Raw genomic sequence first — 17,652 nt, 5'->3', positions numbered from 1 at the left:
CAGGTTGAAATATCTAAACAAACTCTGAACCAATTACATTAATTTGTGGACAGGTTGAAAAGCATTAAACATTTATGGCAATTTAGCTAACTAGCTTGCTGTTGCTAGCTAATTTGTCCTGGGATATAAACATTGGGTTGTTATTTTACCTGAAATGCACAAGGTCCTCTACTCCGACAATTAATTCACAGATAAAACAGTAAACCGAATTAATTTCCCGTCATCTCTCCTCCTTCCTACAGGCTTCTTTTTCTTCTTTAGACTTTATATGGTGGTTGGCAACCAACTTTACGGTGCATTACTGTGTGTGGACGTCAGTTCATCTGTGGACGTCAGTGTGGACGTCAGTTCATCTTTCAATCACCCACATGGGTATATGCTCCTAAAAACCAATGAGGAGATTTGAGAGGCAGGACTTGCAACGCGTTGAGCGTCACAAATATAACCAACTTCTATTTTAACGCCTGGCCACTCAGGCGCTCGCTGTCGCAATGATTGAATAACATGTATGTGTACATTTATTTTGCAACGCACGTGACACGAGTGGTGTGATCAGCATGTGACGTGTCGTGTGTGTCTCTTCGGAACAGTGCACCCTTCAAGGGGGTAATATCTGGCATCTCGTGGGAAGTCGATGTTGAAGAGATGAAAAATATTCCAGTAGTGATTGATGCACGTCGGATGAATACTGTGGTGAATGATGAAAAAGTGAATAGTTTATCTGTTATTTAGTTTTTTGACAAGAAGTCTCTCCCTACTCAAGTGCAGCTGGGGTATATAAACTACAGAGTCTTATCGCAAGACCAATGCAATGTGATCACTGTAAAGTTTTTGGTCATGTTTCAAGTGTTTGCAGAAGGGAGAAACCGAGATGTCCAAGTTGTGGAAAATATAATATAATGTGTTACAAAAGTGCTGAAAATGTGACATGTTGCAATTGTGGTGGGAACTGTGAAGCCAAGTCTTTTGAATGCCCAACAAAGGTGAAAGAAAATGTGGTGGTCAAAGTCAGGGCTGTCCAGAGCATTTCATATGCAGCAGCTGTTAAAAGGTTTGAGAGTTTGAATGGTGCTCCCGAAGAGTCCATGGTGGTGGATAAGCCTTCACTGCAGGCTGCAGGGGTTGCCTTTCACCAGCAGGACCCTGATATTTTAAAGGTTAAGAAGGTGGACTTTGTGGCCTTTATAGCTATGTTGGTTAATGGCACTGCCAAAGTGGAGAAAAGGTCCAGGAAAATATAGAGTTATATGGAAAATTCTCACAAGCTGTACCACCCTCTAAGGCCCTAAAGCCTGAGAAGGCACATATGGAGATTTGAAAGAAGGAAGAAGTGTACGTTTTGTTTGTCAATTTACTATTTTTATTTGGGTTCATTTCCCTATCACGTATGGATTAGATGTTTTACCTTTTTTTTCTCCAACCCGTCCAGCTGGTTGCGGCAATACACCTTTTGGGGTTGTAGTCCGCCTTAAAACCCACAGAAGAAGAGGAATACTTTTTCAGACGTAGGGGAGCGGCTTAAAATATTACGTCAGGGTATTTACCAACGACAGGGACCAATGAAAACTCAGAATGCATTGCTTCCGGAAGTTGCTGTGTTCCATCGTTTTGCTGACGGAAACGTGTGTAACTTAGAATCTTTACGACCTAAAAGTTAGAATATTGTGTCGGAGAGTCAACTCTATATAAGTGAGCAGTTATGTGTTTACTCTTTGTTAGTGTATGCGTGTAATATACGTTATTGGAACCAGCTTTTGTCATTCGCCTTCGTATAGTTGAACAACAATAGAGTCCATCATGTCGAAAAGGACGAAGTGGGATACCAAGGGAGATTTAGACGAATCAAAGAACCTGCCGATCTATCAACACAAGGCCACACTTCAGCAGGCTGTCAAAGACAATTCATTCTTGGTTGTCACTGGCGAGACTGGCAGTGGGAAAACGACTCAACTTCCCCAGTACTTGCATCAAGCAGGTACGTTTGTGCCATGGGACCTGTGTCTACAGAATAGAGCTCTATACCCTTTATTATAGCCTTCGTCTATGAGCTGTCCTTCTAGAGGGGTCTGAAAGGTTTGGATAGGTGTTAAGTTGTATTTCTTGTGTAGGATTTTGGGGTAATGGCAAGATTGGCATCACCCAGCCTCGGAGAGTAGCAGCCATCACTGTAGCCCAGAGGGTATCACAGGAGATGCACTGCAGTCTGGGTAGAGAGGTCGGATACCAAGTGCGCTTCGATGACTGCACGACACAGGTGAGAGAGCTCCAAGACACCTACCTAGTTGTCTGCTTAAATTGATACTTCACATAAATTATTAGATACGCTTAGATTTTAGGCACCGTGAAAGTGTTCTATGGGGTCTACATATTGTCACTTGAATGTAAAGATAATTAGATTGTAGTGTATATAAGCAAATGTGTGTCCCTGAAAGGAGATTTGTGTTTGTGTTTTGTCAGGACACGGTGGTGAAGTACATGACAGATGGCTGTCTGCTGAGAGAGATCCTGGCAGACCCTGTTCTGTCTCAGTACAGTGTGGTCATTTTGGATGAAGCCCATGAGAGGAGCCTTAACACTGTCAGTAATAGAGCCAACTACTTGAAAACAGTAATCTGATTATATGCCCAGCTCCATCCCTCAGTCGTATACCAAAACAAGTGGTGGGGCTGCTGTTTTTCTGAAAAACAAATCCCAGATTGTAGCATTAAACAGTTGTGTAATATGTGCTTTACTGCAGGACATTTTGCTGGGTCTGTTGAAGCAGACCCTCTCCAGTCCAGATAAGGCCTCTAAGGGTCGCTCTGTCCCCCTGAAGGTTGTGGTAATGTCAGCCACACTGGAGACAGACAAGCTCTCTGTGTTCCTGGGAGGTTGTCCTGTCTTCACCATCCCTGGAAGAACCTTTCCTGTCACCTCCAAGTTTAGCTGTGCCATAGGACCAAAAGATACAGAGAGCTCTGTTTATGTTAAAGAGGTAGGGAGTGAGCTTGCTTATACTGACTTAGGCCTACTGTTAGTATAGTGTATGATAATGAATAAATGTAATGATTGTATCACCCCAGGATTTAGCTAATTTAAACTCTGCCATCAACACCATTTAATACTGCATACTCCTTGCTTTACATTTACATTTTAGTCATTTAGCAGACGCTCTTATCTAGAGCAGCTTACAGTTAGTGCATTCATCTTAAGATAGCTAGGTTGGACAACCACATATCTTAGTACATTAGTGTACATTAGTCATTGTAGTCATTGTACAAGTACATTTTTCTTCAATTAAGTAGCTATCAGAGAAGTCATTGCTTGTAGAAAAAATTAAAAAGTAAAGTTGCGAGTGTTAGTTCACAAAAGGCAAAGTTGTTTATTATAACTTTTTTGCTCAATGTAGATTGTCTCTACTAAAATGTCTGTAAACAAATATGGGGGGAAACTTTGAGTATGAACAAACCTCTTGTCTGTGACAGGTTGTCAAGGTGGCATTGGATGTGCACACCAGTGAGATGGCTGGGGATATCCTTGTGTTTTTAACAGGTAACCTAATAATAATCTACACATTATCTCCAGAATATGAATGTACTGATTACAGTTTAAAAAAATCAAATACAACTGTTTATAACAGGACAGTCTGAGATTGAGAAGGCCTGTGACATGCTGTATGAGAAGGCTGAATCCATAGACTACCGTTACGATGTGCAGGACCGTAAAGTGGAGGGGCTGCTGATCCTGCCCCTGTACGGATCTATGCCCACTGGTAGGATTTGGTGCACTGTCCAAGTACCCCTCACTGTGACATTCACATATAGAAAGACAAAAAGGAGTTCCCTTTCACACTCAAGTGGACACAGTTTAGCATGCCATTGGCTTGCTAAATCAAAAGTATAAAGTCATGACTCATTTCAACTCCTTTTTAAATAACATGAATGATTTGTGTCCTTCTCACAGATCAGCAGAAGCAGATCTTCCAGCCTCCCCCTCCGGGTATAAGGAAATGTGTGGTGGCCACCAACATTGCAGCAACGTCCCTCACCATCAATGGAATAAAGTGAGTCACCATAAGGCTCATCAGAGCAGCATAGAGCAATTTTTATCCAAAGAATGGCAAGGCCTCAAATTTCATGACTCATTTGTTCGCTGCAGGTATATTGTTGACAGTGGGTTTGTGAAGCAACTCAACCACAACTCACGGGTTGGCATGGACATCCTCGAAGTGGTTCCGATTTCAAAGTAAGTCCCGTAAGTCCCTGTTTCAGTCTGCTTCCTTTTGTTTCGTGCCTAATGAACAGGACTGTAATGTTGTGTGGTGTTGTAGGAGCGAGGCCCTGCAGAGAGCAGGCCGGGCAGGGAGAACCTCCGCCGGAAAGTGCTTCCGGATCTACAGTCAGGAGTTCTGGGAGAAGTGCATGCCGGAGTACACAGTTCCAGAGATCCAGAGGACCAGTCTCACCGCTGTCATCCTCACACTCAAGTGCCTGGGAGTTCATGATGTCATCAGGTAGGTACAGCTCCACTTCCTCAAGTGCTCAGAGAAACCAGTGTCCGTTTTTGAGACTGTTGATAATACAATACAATCCAACAAGTAATTTGAGGCCATTGTTGCTTGGTGTCTCTCTCTAAGTTTCCCTTACCTGGACCGTCCAGAGGAAAGGTTCATCCTAGAAGCATTGAAACGGCTTTACCAATGTGACGCCATCGACAGGTGAGAGATATAGACATACTGTATATCCGTGTACATCTGTCATTGTTTATACTAATCTCCACCAGATACATCTACAGCCACATAGGGATACAACTCTGCTGTTTTCACCATCAATAACAGGGGAACCTACCACATACTGTACTGGCAGTTCTTCATGACTATCATAACTCAATCTTTAATAGCACTTGTTATCTTCTATCAATATCCCACTCCCCTGTCTGTAGGAGAGGTAAAGTGACCCGGCTTGGTGAGCTGATGGTAGAGTTCCCCCTGCCCCCAGGGCTGACCCGGGCCTTGCTCCAGGCTGCCTCCCTGGGCTGTGAGGACCTCCTGCTGCCTGTAGCTGCCATGCTGTCTGTGGAGAACATTTTCATCAGGCCAGGTGGACAATAGCGGCCTGAGGCGTTGGTTTAATCAATGAAGATGTGGTTATGTCAGAAATACATATGTATGCATCATGGTTCTAATCTAAATGTTTGACATTGCTCTCTCTGCAGGCCATCCAGAGAAGCAGAAGGAGGCAGATAAGAAGCACAGGCAGTTGGGAGTGCAGGCGGGCAGCTGTAATGACTTCACCATGCTGCTCAGTGTGTTTGAGAAGTGCAAGGCCAGGTATACAATATTAACTCCTCTTAATGTATTTAATAAGCTCCATTATATGTTCACTGCATTCATGTTCATGGGTCTCCATCTAACGTGAGCTTGTTTTGCTGCCTACTGTAGTGATGCCCCTTCAGCATGGTGTAAAGACAACTATATACACTGGAGGGCGCTAAAGTCAGCCTTCAGCGTGGAGACCCAGCTCAGAGAGATCCTCCTAAGACTACAAAAGGTCAGTTTGTTGTTTGTTTACATATCTTATTAGTTTTGGTGTGGCTAAAACTATGATGTGAAGCTCTGACCATGTATGTACAGATTTATAATCAGGGTATGTGCGTCGTTTCCAGAAGAGAGATTTCCCTATGGAGAAGTTTGATGGCAATAAGAGTGAGCTGTTCAGGAGATGTCTATGCACTGGTTACTTCACCAATGTGGCAAGAAGGTACGGCTTGTTGTTTTTAATCCCAGTTATGTTAAAAAGTCAAGAAAGATAACCACAACATTTTTGAGTTTTCTCTCAGGTCAGTTGGGAAGGTGTTTTGCACGATGGATGGGCATGGATCCATGGTTCACATTCATCCATCATCAACGGTAAAGACTTCCAGGACTATATTCTGATCAATTCAGAACACTCCATAAAATCCCCAAAATGCATATTACACATCAGTCCCCATCGCTCTGTGTGATAACCTGATTCCCCCTCCCCATAGCTCTTTGACCAGGAGGCCCAGCTGGACTGGGTGATCTTCCATGATTTGCTGGTCACCTCGCGGATCTACATCCGGACGGTGTGCCCCATCCGCTATGACTGGGTGAAGGACCTGCTTCCTAAGCTCCATGAGGTGGATGTGTATGAGCTGAGCAGCGTGGCCAGAGAGGAGGTGACGGACGAGGAGGTGGCCAAGTGGGTGACCAAGGAAGCAGCTAAAAGACAAACTGGTGGGTGATGGACTCTGGTGATGAGTATGAATTCACTGGTATAGAAAAAAATGCATAACATTTGATGCTTCTGTAGTTGCTCCTTCATCATTCAAAATCCTTTAATTGGAGCAAAGGTTTTTTAAATGGGAAATGTAATGAGCATTCCTATTGGACAAGCTACAAGTTACAGTAGTGCCTTTTCTGTTCCTTCCAGGCCCCCAGGTGATCTGTATGCTTGTTGTGTCTGCTTGACAATCTAATAGAGGTTATTCTGTGTGTTTGGTTTATTTCCAGAGGGGTCTGCTGAAGACGTGTTCAAGAAACTGGAGAAACGGAATGATGAAAGCTCTGTGAGTGATGCCCGTGCTCGCTACCTACAGAGAAAACAGGAGCGGCAACAAGGCAAAGCATCGTGAGAGAGGAGGAGGACATTGGACACTTATCCTCAGGGGAAGAAAGACTCAGTTATTGGACTGACCAGGATAGAATAATCTCCACTCAGGGGTTAAAAGCCTGTCTGTTATAATAAACTGCACAGGTGTTGTTCTGAACAATGTTTTACAACACAGAAATCTGAGAGTTCAGGGTCAAACATGGTCCTTTGTAGCTCAGCTGGTAGAGCATGGTGCTTGTAACACCAGGGTAGTGGGTTTGATTCCTGGGACCACCCATGCATAAATTGTATGCATGACTAAGTCACTTTGGATAGAAGTGTCTGCTAAATGGCATTTATTATTATTATATTTAAACATACATCAATAATGGACTAGGTGCAGATAATGAATTATCGTAGTCATATCAAATGTCTACTACTGCAGATGTTTTATGCTATGCGTTCTTTTAGTGGTATATTTATCTTTTAGTTTCATACTTATCAACGTTTTTGTCTTCAGAGTAAATATTGCCAGTGGAGGACCTCTGCAACCGTTCTCTACTGGTTTTAGGACAGTTACAGAATCACATACAGTTTTCAATATGTCACCCAACAGTGTTGTCAAATCAGCACATTAGACAACAGGATAACCACGGGCCATTTATTTTGTACAACTCTGCCTCTTATGTAATAAAGGTTCATTTCGTATTTCCATTGCTTCATTATTATTAAAAACCTATTTTTGTGTGCTCCATTTGTAGTCATACAAACCAGATAAGACTCATATCCCATCAACCTTTGCGGAGAGACTTGCGTCATTCACATGCGCCTGTTTTGGACCGTCCATGTGCGAGCCTAACGTGGCTTAACAAAATTGGCAATATCCACCGACTACCTTCTAAACATACACATTGGATCGATTCAATTAAGTCCAGTAACATCTCGTGTTGATAAGTCATCTGACAGGTGAGTGAAATTGTCTTATCTGCATCGCAATGAACGTTGCTAGCAGTTTTGACGTATGGCTGCCAAATAAGGTAGTCTGATATAACGCTAGCGAAGGATAGCTAGTTAGCTTTTTAAATATAAGCAGGTTAGCGTTGTCAGCTTTTCTGGAATCTACTGCCAGTACTGAAAAACAAATCACACAAGTCTAGAGAACATTTATTCTAATACACGTGCGTTCTTGTTTACTTGCTCACTCAATGCATTACCGTTTTAGTTACAGTGCTGGTGAAGCATGTTGTTTGCAGAGGAGGATGAATGGAACGATGACCCAGAAGCCAAAGTTCTGACCAAGACGGTCATCAGCAGTTTCAAACTGTCTGAAAGGACCAATATCACGGTTAGATGCCATCTCAATCTTCTTTATAATTAAATGTACCTATGTAAGCCAAGCCAGGCATAACTCACTCTGCCAGTGACCACATATTCAAATAGAGGGTTACATTTTGGTTTACACTGGTATTCGGTTTGACACTGTCATTATGCTTTTCTGAACAGCCAAAAAGTGTTGGGAAGAAAAAGAGTTTGTTACGGACCCTCCAAACACTGGGGTCAGTACCAAACTGGAACAAGAGCAATAGTGCCCCTCGTGAAGCAGGCAGTGACAGTGAAACAGAGGCCATACTGACACCACACACCAAGAGGAAGAAGAAAAGAAGCAAAAGAGGACGCAAGAAAGTAGCCGCTTCAGGAGAAGAGGACGAGGTCATTGGAGATCTGGGTGCCAAGGAGAAGGCTGCAGTGCCTGTTAAGGAGCCAATAAAAGCAAAGAAACCAGTAAAAGCAGGTGAGTTGTTTCACAAACAACTGTCAATTGAGTAAACAAGATTGTCTTAAGTTGAAAAGATGTTTGAGGTTGTCTTTCTCTATTTCCTAGGGTTCAAAAAGGTAAAGAATACAGAGTCCATTCAGGGCGGTAGTAAACAAGATTCAAAATCTATCAAGGATGAAGAAAAAGCTGCAGCAGATGCTGAGATTGAAAGATTAAACCGAAAGCAATGGAAAAACAAGATGAAGAACAAGAAGAAATGTAAAAACAAGTTCAAAATTCAAAATGGAGAGAATAACACCCCCCCAGAGACCTCTGTGCAAAAGGACACCGAAGATGGACCAAAAGCAGCATCTGATGTGAACAGGGAAACAGCAGGGGTCCAGACACCGCAACGCCAGACAAAGAAAAACAAAGAGCAGAAAGAGGGTGAGCGTAAAACACAGAAAAGGAAAAAGGTCCCTGAGGGAAAAGAGATGACCTTCATTGAGACTGCTTCCACTCCAGGCACAGTAACAGTCCAAAACAATAAGAACTTTTCAGGGAAAAAGACAAAGGGGGGCAGTCAAGTAAAAGCAGTGCCACTAGGTAACTCTAAACCCCCAGGTGAAGAGGAGAAACTTCATATGGTTAGAGAGGAGCAGTACCCAGAGCTGCATGGCAGTAAGAGAAGGAAACAGGAGGAGAGCAAAGAGCAGGACCGCAGGAGAGAGAAGCTCAGGAGAATGCTCCATGGCCAGAGCCCAGAAAAGAAAAAGCTACCTGCAGAGCAGGAGGAGACACTCACCATAGAGGTGAAAGAGGCTTCTGTAGACCGCTCGGCTGCTCTGAGGTCCCGCATGGAGCAGCGTTTGGAGTCAGCGCGGTTCCGTTATATTAACGAGGTTCTGTACACCACGTCTAGTGGGGAGGCTAAACGCATGTTCAGACAGGATCCCCAGGCCTTCGGCATCTACCACAGGGGCTTCACGGCACAGGTCCAGCGCTGGCCAGCTAATCCTGTTGACGCCATAATCTCCTACATACGCCACAAGTGAGTTGTGTTATGCCTCTATCTGACCCTAACATACTTGCAGTAAGTCTGTTTGCATACTTTTTGTATTTTTCTTGTCTTGGTTCCACATTGAAATAGTGTGTGGCTTTCTTTGTAAGACCATTTGTGTTGATTCTAGGCCTGCCTCTCTGGTGGTGGCAGATTTCGGCTGTGGCGACTGCAAAATTGCTCTGAGCGTGAAGAACAAAGTGCACAGTTTTGACTTGGCACTTATCAGTGACCGTGTAACTGTCTGTGACATGGCTAATGTGAGTCCAACTTTACCTTGATGCTGAATGTGTTCTTTCATCCATGCCTGTTTTACTATGCAGTCTGTGTTCTTTCTGTAATGTCTATTGTTTTCCCACCTGTCTGCAGGTACCTCTCAAGGATGGCACTGTGGACATAGCTGTATTCTGTCTCTCTCTTATGGGGACCAACCTTGGGGATTTCCTAGTTGAGGCTAACCGTGTGCTGGTGATGGGGTAAGTGATATTATGCAGAAAAACAGAGCAATGTTGGGATAGAAGGTGTTCCCATTTTATTTTCTGTATTTCTACAGTACCAGTCATCAGTTTTGACACACCTACTCATTCAATGGTTTTTCTTTTATTTTTACTATTTTCTACATTGTAGAATAATAGAGAAGACATCAAAACTATGAAATAACACATGGAATCATGTAGTAAGCAAAAAAAGTGTTAATTCAAAATGTATTTTAGATTCTTCAAAGTAGCCACCCTTTGCCTTGATAACAGCTTTGCACACTGTTGGCATTCTCTCAACCAGCTTCATGAGGAATGCTTTTCCAAAAGTCTTGAAGGAGTTTCCACACATGCTGAGCACTTTGTTTGCTGCTTTTCCTTTACTCTGCAGTCCAACTCATCCCAAACCATCTCAATTGGGTTGAGGTCGGGTGATTGTGGAGGCCAGGTCATCTGATGTAGCACTCCATCGCTCTCCTTTTTGGTCAAATAGCCCTTAGACAGCCTGGAGGGGTGTTTTGGGTCATTGTCCTGTTGAAAAACAAATGATAGTCCCACTAAGCGCAAACCAGATAGGATGGTGTATCGCTGCAGAATGCTGTGGTATCCATGCTGGTTAAGTGTGCCTTGAATTCTAAATAAATCACTGACCGTGTCACCAGCAAAGCACCATCACACCACCTCCTCCATGCTTCTCGGTGGGAACCACACATGCAGAGATAATCCGTTCACCTAGTCTGCGTCTCACAAAGAAAGAGACGGCGGTTGGAACCCAAAATCTCAAATTTGGACTCACCAGACCAAAGGATAGATTTCCACCGGTCTGTCTTCAATTGCTTGTGTTTCTTGGCCCAAGCACGTCTCTTCTTATTATTGGTGTCCTTTAGTAGTGGTTTCTTTGCAGGAATTCGACCATGAAGGCCTGATTCACGCAGTCTCCTCTGAACAGTTAATGTTGAGATGTCTGTTACTTGAACTCTGAAGCATTTATTTGGGCTGCAATCTGAGGTGCAGTTAACTCTAATGAACTTATCCTCTGCAGCAGAGGTAACTCTTCATTTCCTGTCTTCCTTTCCTGTGGCGGCCCTCATGAGAGCCAGTTTCATCATAGCGCTTGATGTTTTTTTTTGATGGTTCAAAGTTATTGAAGTTTTCCAGATTGACTGACCTTCATGTCTTGAAGTAATGATTCTCTTTGCTTATTTGAGCTTTTCTTGCCATAATATGGACATCTTCTGTATACCCCCCTACCTTGTCACAACTGATTGGCTCAAATGCATTAAGAAGGAAAGAAATTCCACAAAATATATTTTAAGAAGGCACACCTGTTAATTGAAATGCATTCCAGGTGACTACCCCATGAAGCTGGTTGAGAGAATGCCAATAGTGTGCAAAGCTGTCATCAAGGTGGCTACTTTGAAGAATCTCAAATATAAAATAAACTAATCTAAATATAACACTTTTGGGGTTACTACATGATTCCATATGTGTTATTTCATAGTTTGATGTCTTCACTATTATTCTATCAATGTAGAAAATAGTTAAAAAATAAAAACCCTGGAATGAGGTGTCCAAACTTTTGACTGGTACTGTATGTTTTCGTCATCCACAATTTGGGTCTTTTTTTGCAGGGGTATCCTGAAAATAGCAGAGGTAGCAAGTAGATTTGAGAATGTGCGGAACTTCATGGGTGCTTTGTCCAGCCTGGGATTCAAGTTGGTTACAAAGGTAAGGCAGTAAACAGTGATGGCGCATGTTTTATGTAATATATTGTTACAATACCCTACTCTATTCATTTTGCTCCCTCCTTAGGACACAGAGAATAGCCACTTTTACTCCTTTGAGTTTGAGAAGATCGCAGAAGCTCCAGAGAGGATAAAGGCAGGAGGATTGGAGCTGAGGCCTTGTGTGTACAAGAAACGATGAGGACAACATGGGAGAAACAGTTCCAAACATACATGCCAAATGGCACTCTATTCCCTTTATACTGCACTGCTTTTGACCAGGGCCCATAGTTCTCTGGTCAAAAGTAGTGCACTATATAGGAAATAGGGTGCCGTTTGAGACATACCCCCTGGAGAGAAGTCAGTGACGAGGCAAGCAGGATGGACAGTAACACAAAAGGGCTCTTCTGCTGGTTGTTACTGTAAATATGAAAATAACTTTCATAGATGAGTTGGTAGTTTTGACCTCCAAACAACGTTTCAAGGATTGTTGATATTAAACCTTTTATGGGCTTTCAAATTTCTGTTTCAAAGATAAAACATGTTCAAAAGTTGTTGACATTGGTATATTTTTTATTAAATCAAAATAAATGTATTGCATTAAGTCTTATGCACAATTTCAGATTTAAGAATCAAATCAAAAGCAAGAGGAATTATTATTTTTTAAAGTCTGTTGTTAAAACCTCGTCTCTGTCTAGAAATAAGTGCTTCAGTATAATCGCAGCATTGAATTCTGCAGTCTAGTCTCACAGGGTACTCACAAGCCTCACTCTTCTTAGTGTACATAGCACAGGATCTAGCTTGGCCACTAGAGGGACACGAGTGATAATGTTATTCTCAGCCAGTTCCCAGTATCTACTGTCCCCATGCTCTCCGTCCAGATAGAGGGGACAGTGGTAGAGGGGCAGGGAGGAGGTGTTGCAGGGGGGGCTGTCTGGGGCTCGGACAGTGTCTGTGTTCCTCACCCGTGCTCTGACCCAGAGGAGGGGGAGCAGGCAGGGCTGGGGGGAGAGCGTGTCCTGCAGGGCTCCTAGCCGCGTATCCCACAGTGCCCCTCTCAGTTCTAGTCCACACAGATATACACCGCTCAGGGGAAGAGAGGCTGGGGATGTTGCGGCACTGAGCACCTAGCAAGACAAAGTAAAAGCAATAAATGGAATATAATTTTTAGTAGGTCTAATCTAATAAGAATGAGTGGTACTTGTAGCTTTGGGAGGCAGTTTAGAGATTACTGTACTTGGAAATGAAGAGAGATGTTGCTGATGTCCCTCTGCTTAGCATGGGCAGCCTCCCTGATTAACGCGCCCAGAAAGCCCCTGGCGTTGGAGAAGGCAGACAGGCGGTACGCATTGGAAGGACCAATGGTGGCCTCATCACATAGGTACGCCTTGAGCAGCTCTGCTCTCCTTTCTAGGCGGAACAGGCTTGAGACGGTCAGGAGAGAGGAGACAGTAGGCTTGCTGTTTCGCATGGGCTGGTTAAGCTCAGAATGCAGGGAGGAAACCACATCAACCAGTCCATCCCACTCTGCCTGGAGGAAGTAGCGTAGGGGTCCCAGGGATGGAGCTCCTACACTCACAACCCTGATGTCATCCTTGCGTCCCAGACTTTCCTTCAGGGCCAGTAGTCGGTCCCTGGCCTGGGTGAAGTCTGGCAGCAGAGCAGGGTGGGTCAGCTTGTTGGTGCTCCTGACCCTGCCAAAGGGCTTCTGGGAGTCTTGAAGCAGGGTGTTCAGGGTGCGGCTGTGAACCTTCACCAGCTCTTCTGCCAAACCAGCACTAAAGCCCAACACCAAGGGGTCACTGGTGTTGGCCAAAGCCTGAACACGTTGCTCCAGACATTGCAGCAGGCCTGATAAGTCTGCAGAGATGGCAAAAGAAATGTTCCTCATTTACTCAGAAGAACAGATTCCTATGACTGACTGCTGAAGATTGAACATGTAAGTAGGGTAATGTACTTCAAATTCATAGGATATGAGTTAGTCTTTAATATAGACATATATTTTGTTAGTGATGTAAGTAGGGTCTGTTATGGCATTGTAGCTGGTTAATAGTGAAGCGTTTCAGTACCACAGCGGCTAGGTATGTGGATGATATCTGAGAGAGTGTGAGGCCCACTGCCCCAGAGAGGAGGTGCTGCTCTGAGACAGGCCCTAGACACACTCTCCACTGCCTCCAGGTCTGCCAGGTCTGCCACATGGCCTCCATACACCAGGTTGGCTATCAACATACCAGGGCACAAAGGTCAAAATCAAAACGTTGTCCCAAATGGCTCCCTATTTAGTGCACTACTTTTGACCAGGGCTCTGGTCAAACGTAGTACACTATGTAGGAAGTAGGGTGCTATTTGGGCTGCATACCCAAGAAATTATGTACTCATATTTTCACAGAATATGAACAATATGTTTACCATTGACAATTCCATTTCAATTTATGGAATGGTTCTTCATTTAATTAGTTACTAGGGAGTCCTCAACTGTTACATAAGGTCTAAGTAGAGAAAGCAGCGTTACCTGCTATGTACTCCAGCGCCCCAGTTGGGTTGCCACAGACTTTGGCGATGTGGACTTGAGCATCCACCAGCGCCAGCAGGTCCTCCTGAGTCCTTGAGAAAAAAATAAAAACATCCTTAACATGCATATAACCAATGTTGTGGTAATACTAATATCTCCTATTCATCATCTATCATGAGAGTAAGTAAGCTTTGTCAGAGCCAGAATGGCCCATAGGGTATGAGCTGTTTCTCCAGTTTCTGTAGCGTGAGGCAGCTTGATGTACAGTACAGGAGGTTGGTGGGACCTTCATTTTGGAGAACGGGCTCGTAGTAATGATGGGAGCGGAATCAGTGGAATGGTATCAAAACACATGGTTTCCAGGTGTTTGATGCCATTCCATTAGATCTGTTCCGGCCATTATTATGAGCCTCAGCAGCCTCCTGTGATATACAGGTACACCCCCTTGACAGGACACTAGCCTGTCGCAGGGCTTTGTATCATCTGTCATCATGATAACCAATATATAGTCATCTCACCAGTGATAGATGTTTCCCTGGCCTAGGTGTTTGTATGCCTGTCGTTGCAGCAGGACAGAGTGCAGGATGGCAGCGCGTAGCATGGGTTCCATGGTGCAGGCTGTGACACCAGAGGTTGGGGCAGACAAAGTGACAGACACAACCTGACGCAGAGAAGAGCACAGCTCCTCCTTCACATCCCAAGGAGAGTCACAGACCAGACGCAGCGCACACACTCTCATTGACGCTGCCAGGGGGAGAGGACAATTAGTTTCAAATGGCACCCTATACAGTCTATATAGTATTTATGTCTTGGCCATGCATCCCAAATAGCACCCCCCAGGGTTAACGGTTAGAGAGTCGAGCCAGCTACCAGAGATTTGCCAGTTTGAATCCCGGGTCTGATGGGAAAAAATCTGCCGTGAAGTGAGCTGGCATCCGGAGTGTTGCTGGTATCAAAGCCTAGATGCCATTGCCTGCCATTGTGACCTAGAGCCCCCCCCAACAACTGTGCCACAGGTGCCCAGTGTGATAGAAATGTAAAGGTAATTTCCGATTGACCCGACATGCAGCGTTTACCGTGAATGCAATCTCCGCCAACGTGGGAACATTCCCTTTAAATTTCAATTGGGCTTTTGTGCAGAAATTCTGCGATACTGATTGAATAGAGCCATTAATCTTTGACCAGGCGCCCATAGAGCTCTGGTCAAAAGTAGTTCACAATATATTTTGAATAGGGTGGCATTTGGGAAGTATCCTAACACTTAACAGTCATGGAAAAAGAGGTGTCTGTGATAGTATGTTCTATTGAGTACCTGGGATGGAGAGTGGGGTGTATCCTCGTGTGATAAACCACAGTTTGAAGCGTGGGTGGACCTGACTACCTGCACACAGCCCAACTGGAATGAGGCCCTCTGTCTCCACATCTGTTTGGTGCCCTGGAAATTATAATAGTATTAGATTTGAGATTACATATTTTGAGATTACACAGGGTGGATAAGATTGGTGATTATTATTGTGTTTCTCACCTTTGGCTGCACAGGATATCAACTGATTGAGTTGACACACCACTTCGTCATCCCATTGATCTAACAGATGACAGTTGTTAAAGACCAGCCAATGGCCATCATGAACAGCTATCTTCAGTGCCGAGAGGATGACCTCCTTTTGGCATTTAGCTCCAAATGATATGACTTTCACCTGAAATCAACAGTCATTTAGAAGATTATTACACGAAACTGGAATGTTGGATATAATGGCAATCTGATTTAAATTGAACACAAAAGGTATGTTTGTGTGTAAGTAAGACATAAGCATTACCCCTCTTTTGTCTGTTTGGTACTGGGACACTTGTTTCAGCCAGTGAAGTGGTTGGATGCTAGCCCATCCATCTCTGCTTGGGCCTGGGAGTGTGACTATGACTGGCCCATTGTGTTTGTTCAGGAAGCGGGAGAGGGCCTCTGGGGAGCCGGTGTGAGGGGCCCCAGCTACCGCTGACCGCATGGGCTGGCCCAGATGACAGGCAGCCAGGTCCTCAGCCACAGCAGCCAGCCAGTGGGGCAGCATGGTCTTCCAGAGGAGAGCCCTCTGCAGAGTGGACAGGTGGGAGTGAGAGCGACAGGGGACAGGCCCCACCACTGTGGAGGAGGGGAAGCGCAGGTACTCCTGCCACTGCCTGGGAGAGGTGGCCAGGGATGAGAGCAGCCCTGTGAAGGCTGGGATGTTTTGCAGCCGGAGGACCTCTGTGTGGGTGTGAGGAGGCACCCAGCTGGGGAGCACATGATGCTGAGATGGAGAGGTAGACGGTGGAGGTGAGGCTGGTGTGGAAGCATCTACTGGGAGGTCCATATCTCCTAGGCCCCTGAGGAATGCCAACCGCTCCACCTCCGAGCAGCCCTCGTTGTGCAGGAATAGAGCCACAGACACCAGGAGCCTCAACAGGGTTGCATGGCTCTGGAACAGGCAGGGCCGGTACTGGGCCAACAGGTGGGATACCATCCTGTGCGTGATCTCTGCCATGACCGCCCCTGTCACTACCTCTCCACTAAAATTAACATCCGGTCGGCCCTTCAGGACTAACGTCCCCCTCACAGCGAACAGGAAGTTCCTCAGGGGGAACAAGTAGAAGGGGGAGAGGCGTGCCACCTCCTGCAAGGCCTGGTAGAGGGCTGTGGCCAGCCCTGCCACTCTGTGGAAGTCAGCCAGGAGGGGCTTGTGGCGCTCCAGCTCCAGGCTCAGCTCCATAATCTCAGCCTGCAGCTTCTGGGAGGCTGTCTGACAGGCCGACACCCGGGGGAGGAACTCAGGGTCCTGCAGCAGAGGGGTGAAGGACTGGAGGATGTACTCCATTAGAGAGACCTGGGGAGAGGGAATAAAAGGAATAAATCCTTTGCTATAAACCCATATTGTGATTCCCAAATGGCACCCTATTCCTTACATAGTGTACAGGACTCTGGTTAAAAGTAGTGCACTATATAGGGAATAGGGCGTCATTTGGGATGCAACATACAGTATAACACAGAGTAATATACTATATTCTAAAGCCAGAGAAATATAGGTCTCATTCTTATTGGGTCACCTCTTCCTGGCACAGTTTGTCCTGCAGTGCCTTCTTGTCGGTGTTGACGAGACAGTGCTGAACCCACAGCTCCAGACACTCGGACTGCACCAGCTCTGTCAACATGAGCTCCTGCACCTCAGTGGAGCTCAGAGAGAGGTCAATGACACACACCTCAGACAGGATAGACGGGTGGATCTCTGTGGGGACACAATGGAGAATTAAAGTAGTAACCTAGTACTTTCACTGGGTCCTGTCCAGGGAGGGGGTGTACTTGTACATCAAGCTGCCTCACGCTACAGAAACATGATATAGGCTCCTGCCCTATAGGCCGTTCTGGCTCAAACTACTACTTTCATGAGCAGAAAGAAAAGTATGTACTGGTATATATATTTCCTACCATTGAGTATGAGTCTGACTGGTAGTGGAGTGCTGAGGAACAGGCAAAACTCTGGATGGGCTGTCTGAACAGGTCGTCTC

At 45.0% G+C, this 17,652-nt stretch overlaps 2 protein-coding genes across 3 annotated transcripts; both read left to right on the top strand.

The window, feature by feature from the left end:
- The first annotated feature begins 1,591 nt into the window (after positions 1–1,591).
- On the top strand, positions 1,592–7,302 carry dhx40 (DEAH (Asp-Glu-Ala-His) box polypeptide 40). 2 transcript variants are annotated; one of them, XM_038961278.1, is made up of 17 exons: positions 1,592–1,975; positions 2,109–2,254; positions 2,458–2,577; positions 2,738–2,974; positions 3,465–3,531; positions 3,620–3,751; positions 3,943–4,042; positions 4,138–4,224; positions 4,310–4,492; positions 4,616–4,696; positions 4,921–5,078; positions 5,194–5,308; positions 5,420–5,528; positions 5,644–5,738; positions 5,818–5,887; positions 6,007–6,235; positions 6,512–7,302. In XM_038961278.1, the coding sequence occupies exons 1-17, from the start codon at positions 1,798–1,800 to the stop codon at positions 6,631–6,633; spliced, it is 2,229 nt and encodes a 742-aa protein (XP_038817206.1). In that variant the 5' UTR covers positions 1,592–1,797; the 3' UTR covers positions 6,634–7,302. The 2 variants fall into 2 exon arrangements, with proteins under 2 accessions (XP_038817206.1, XP_038817207.1); XM_038961279.1 differs by lacking the exon at positions 3,620–3,751.
- A 125-nt stretch (positions 7,303–7,427) lies between these two features.
- LOC120018758 (ribosomal RNA-processing protein 8-like) lies at positions 7,428–12,210 on the top strand. Its single transcript, XM_038961964.1, has 8 exons — positions 7,428–7,556; positions 7,813–7,935; positions 8,094–8,382; positions 8,473–9,397; positions 9,537–9,666; positions 9,776–9,882; positions 11,514–11,610; positions 11,695–12,210. Exons 2-8 carry the CDS (start codon positions 7,831–7,833, stop codon positions 11,806–11,808), a joined length of 1,767 nt encoding a protein of 588 aa, XP_038817892.1. The 5' UTR covers positions 7,428–7,556; positions 7,813–7,830; the 3' UTR covers positions 11,809–12,210.
- The last annotated feature ends 5,442 nt before the right edge of the window (positions 12,211–17,652 follow it).

Source organism: Salvelinus namaycush, chromosome 23, assembly GCF_016432855.1.
Source record: "Salvelinus namaycush isolate Seneca chromosome 23, SaNama_1.0, whole genome shotgun sequence".
Classification (NCBI taxonomy): domain Eukaryota; kingdom Metazoa; phylum Chordata; class Actinopteri; order Salmoniformes; family Salmonidae; genus Salvelinus; species Salvelinus namaycush.
This window is presented reverse-complemented; position numbering and strand designations above follow the sequence as displayed.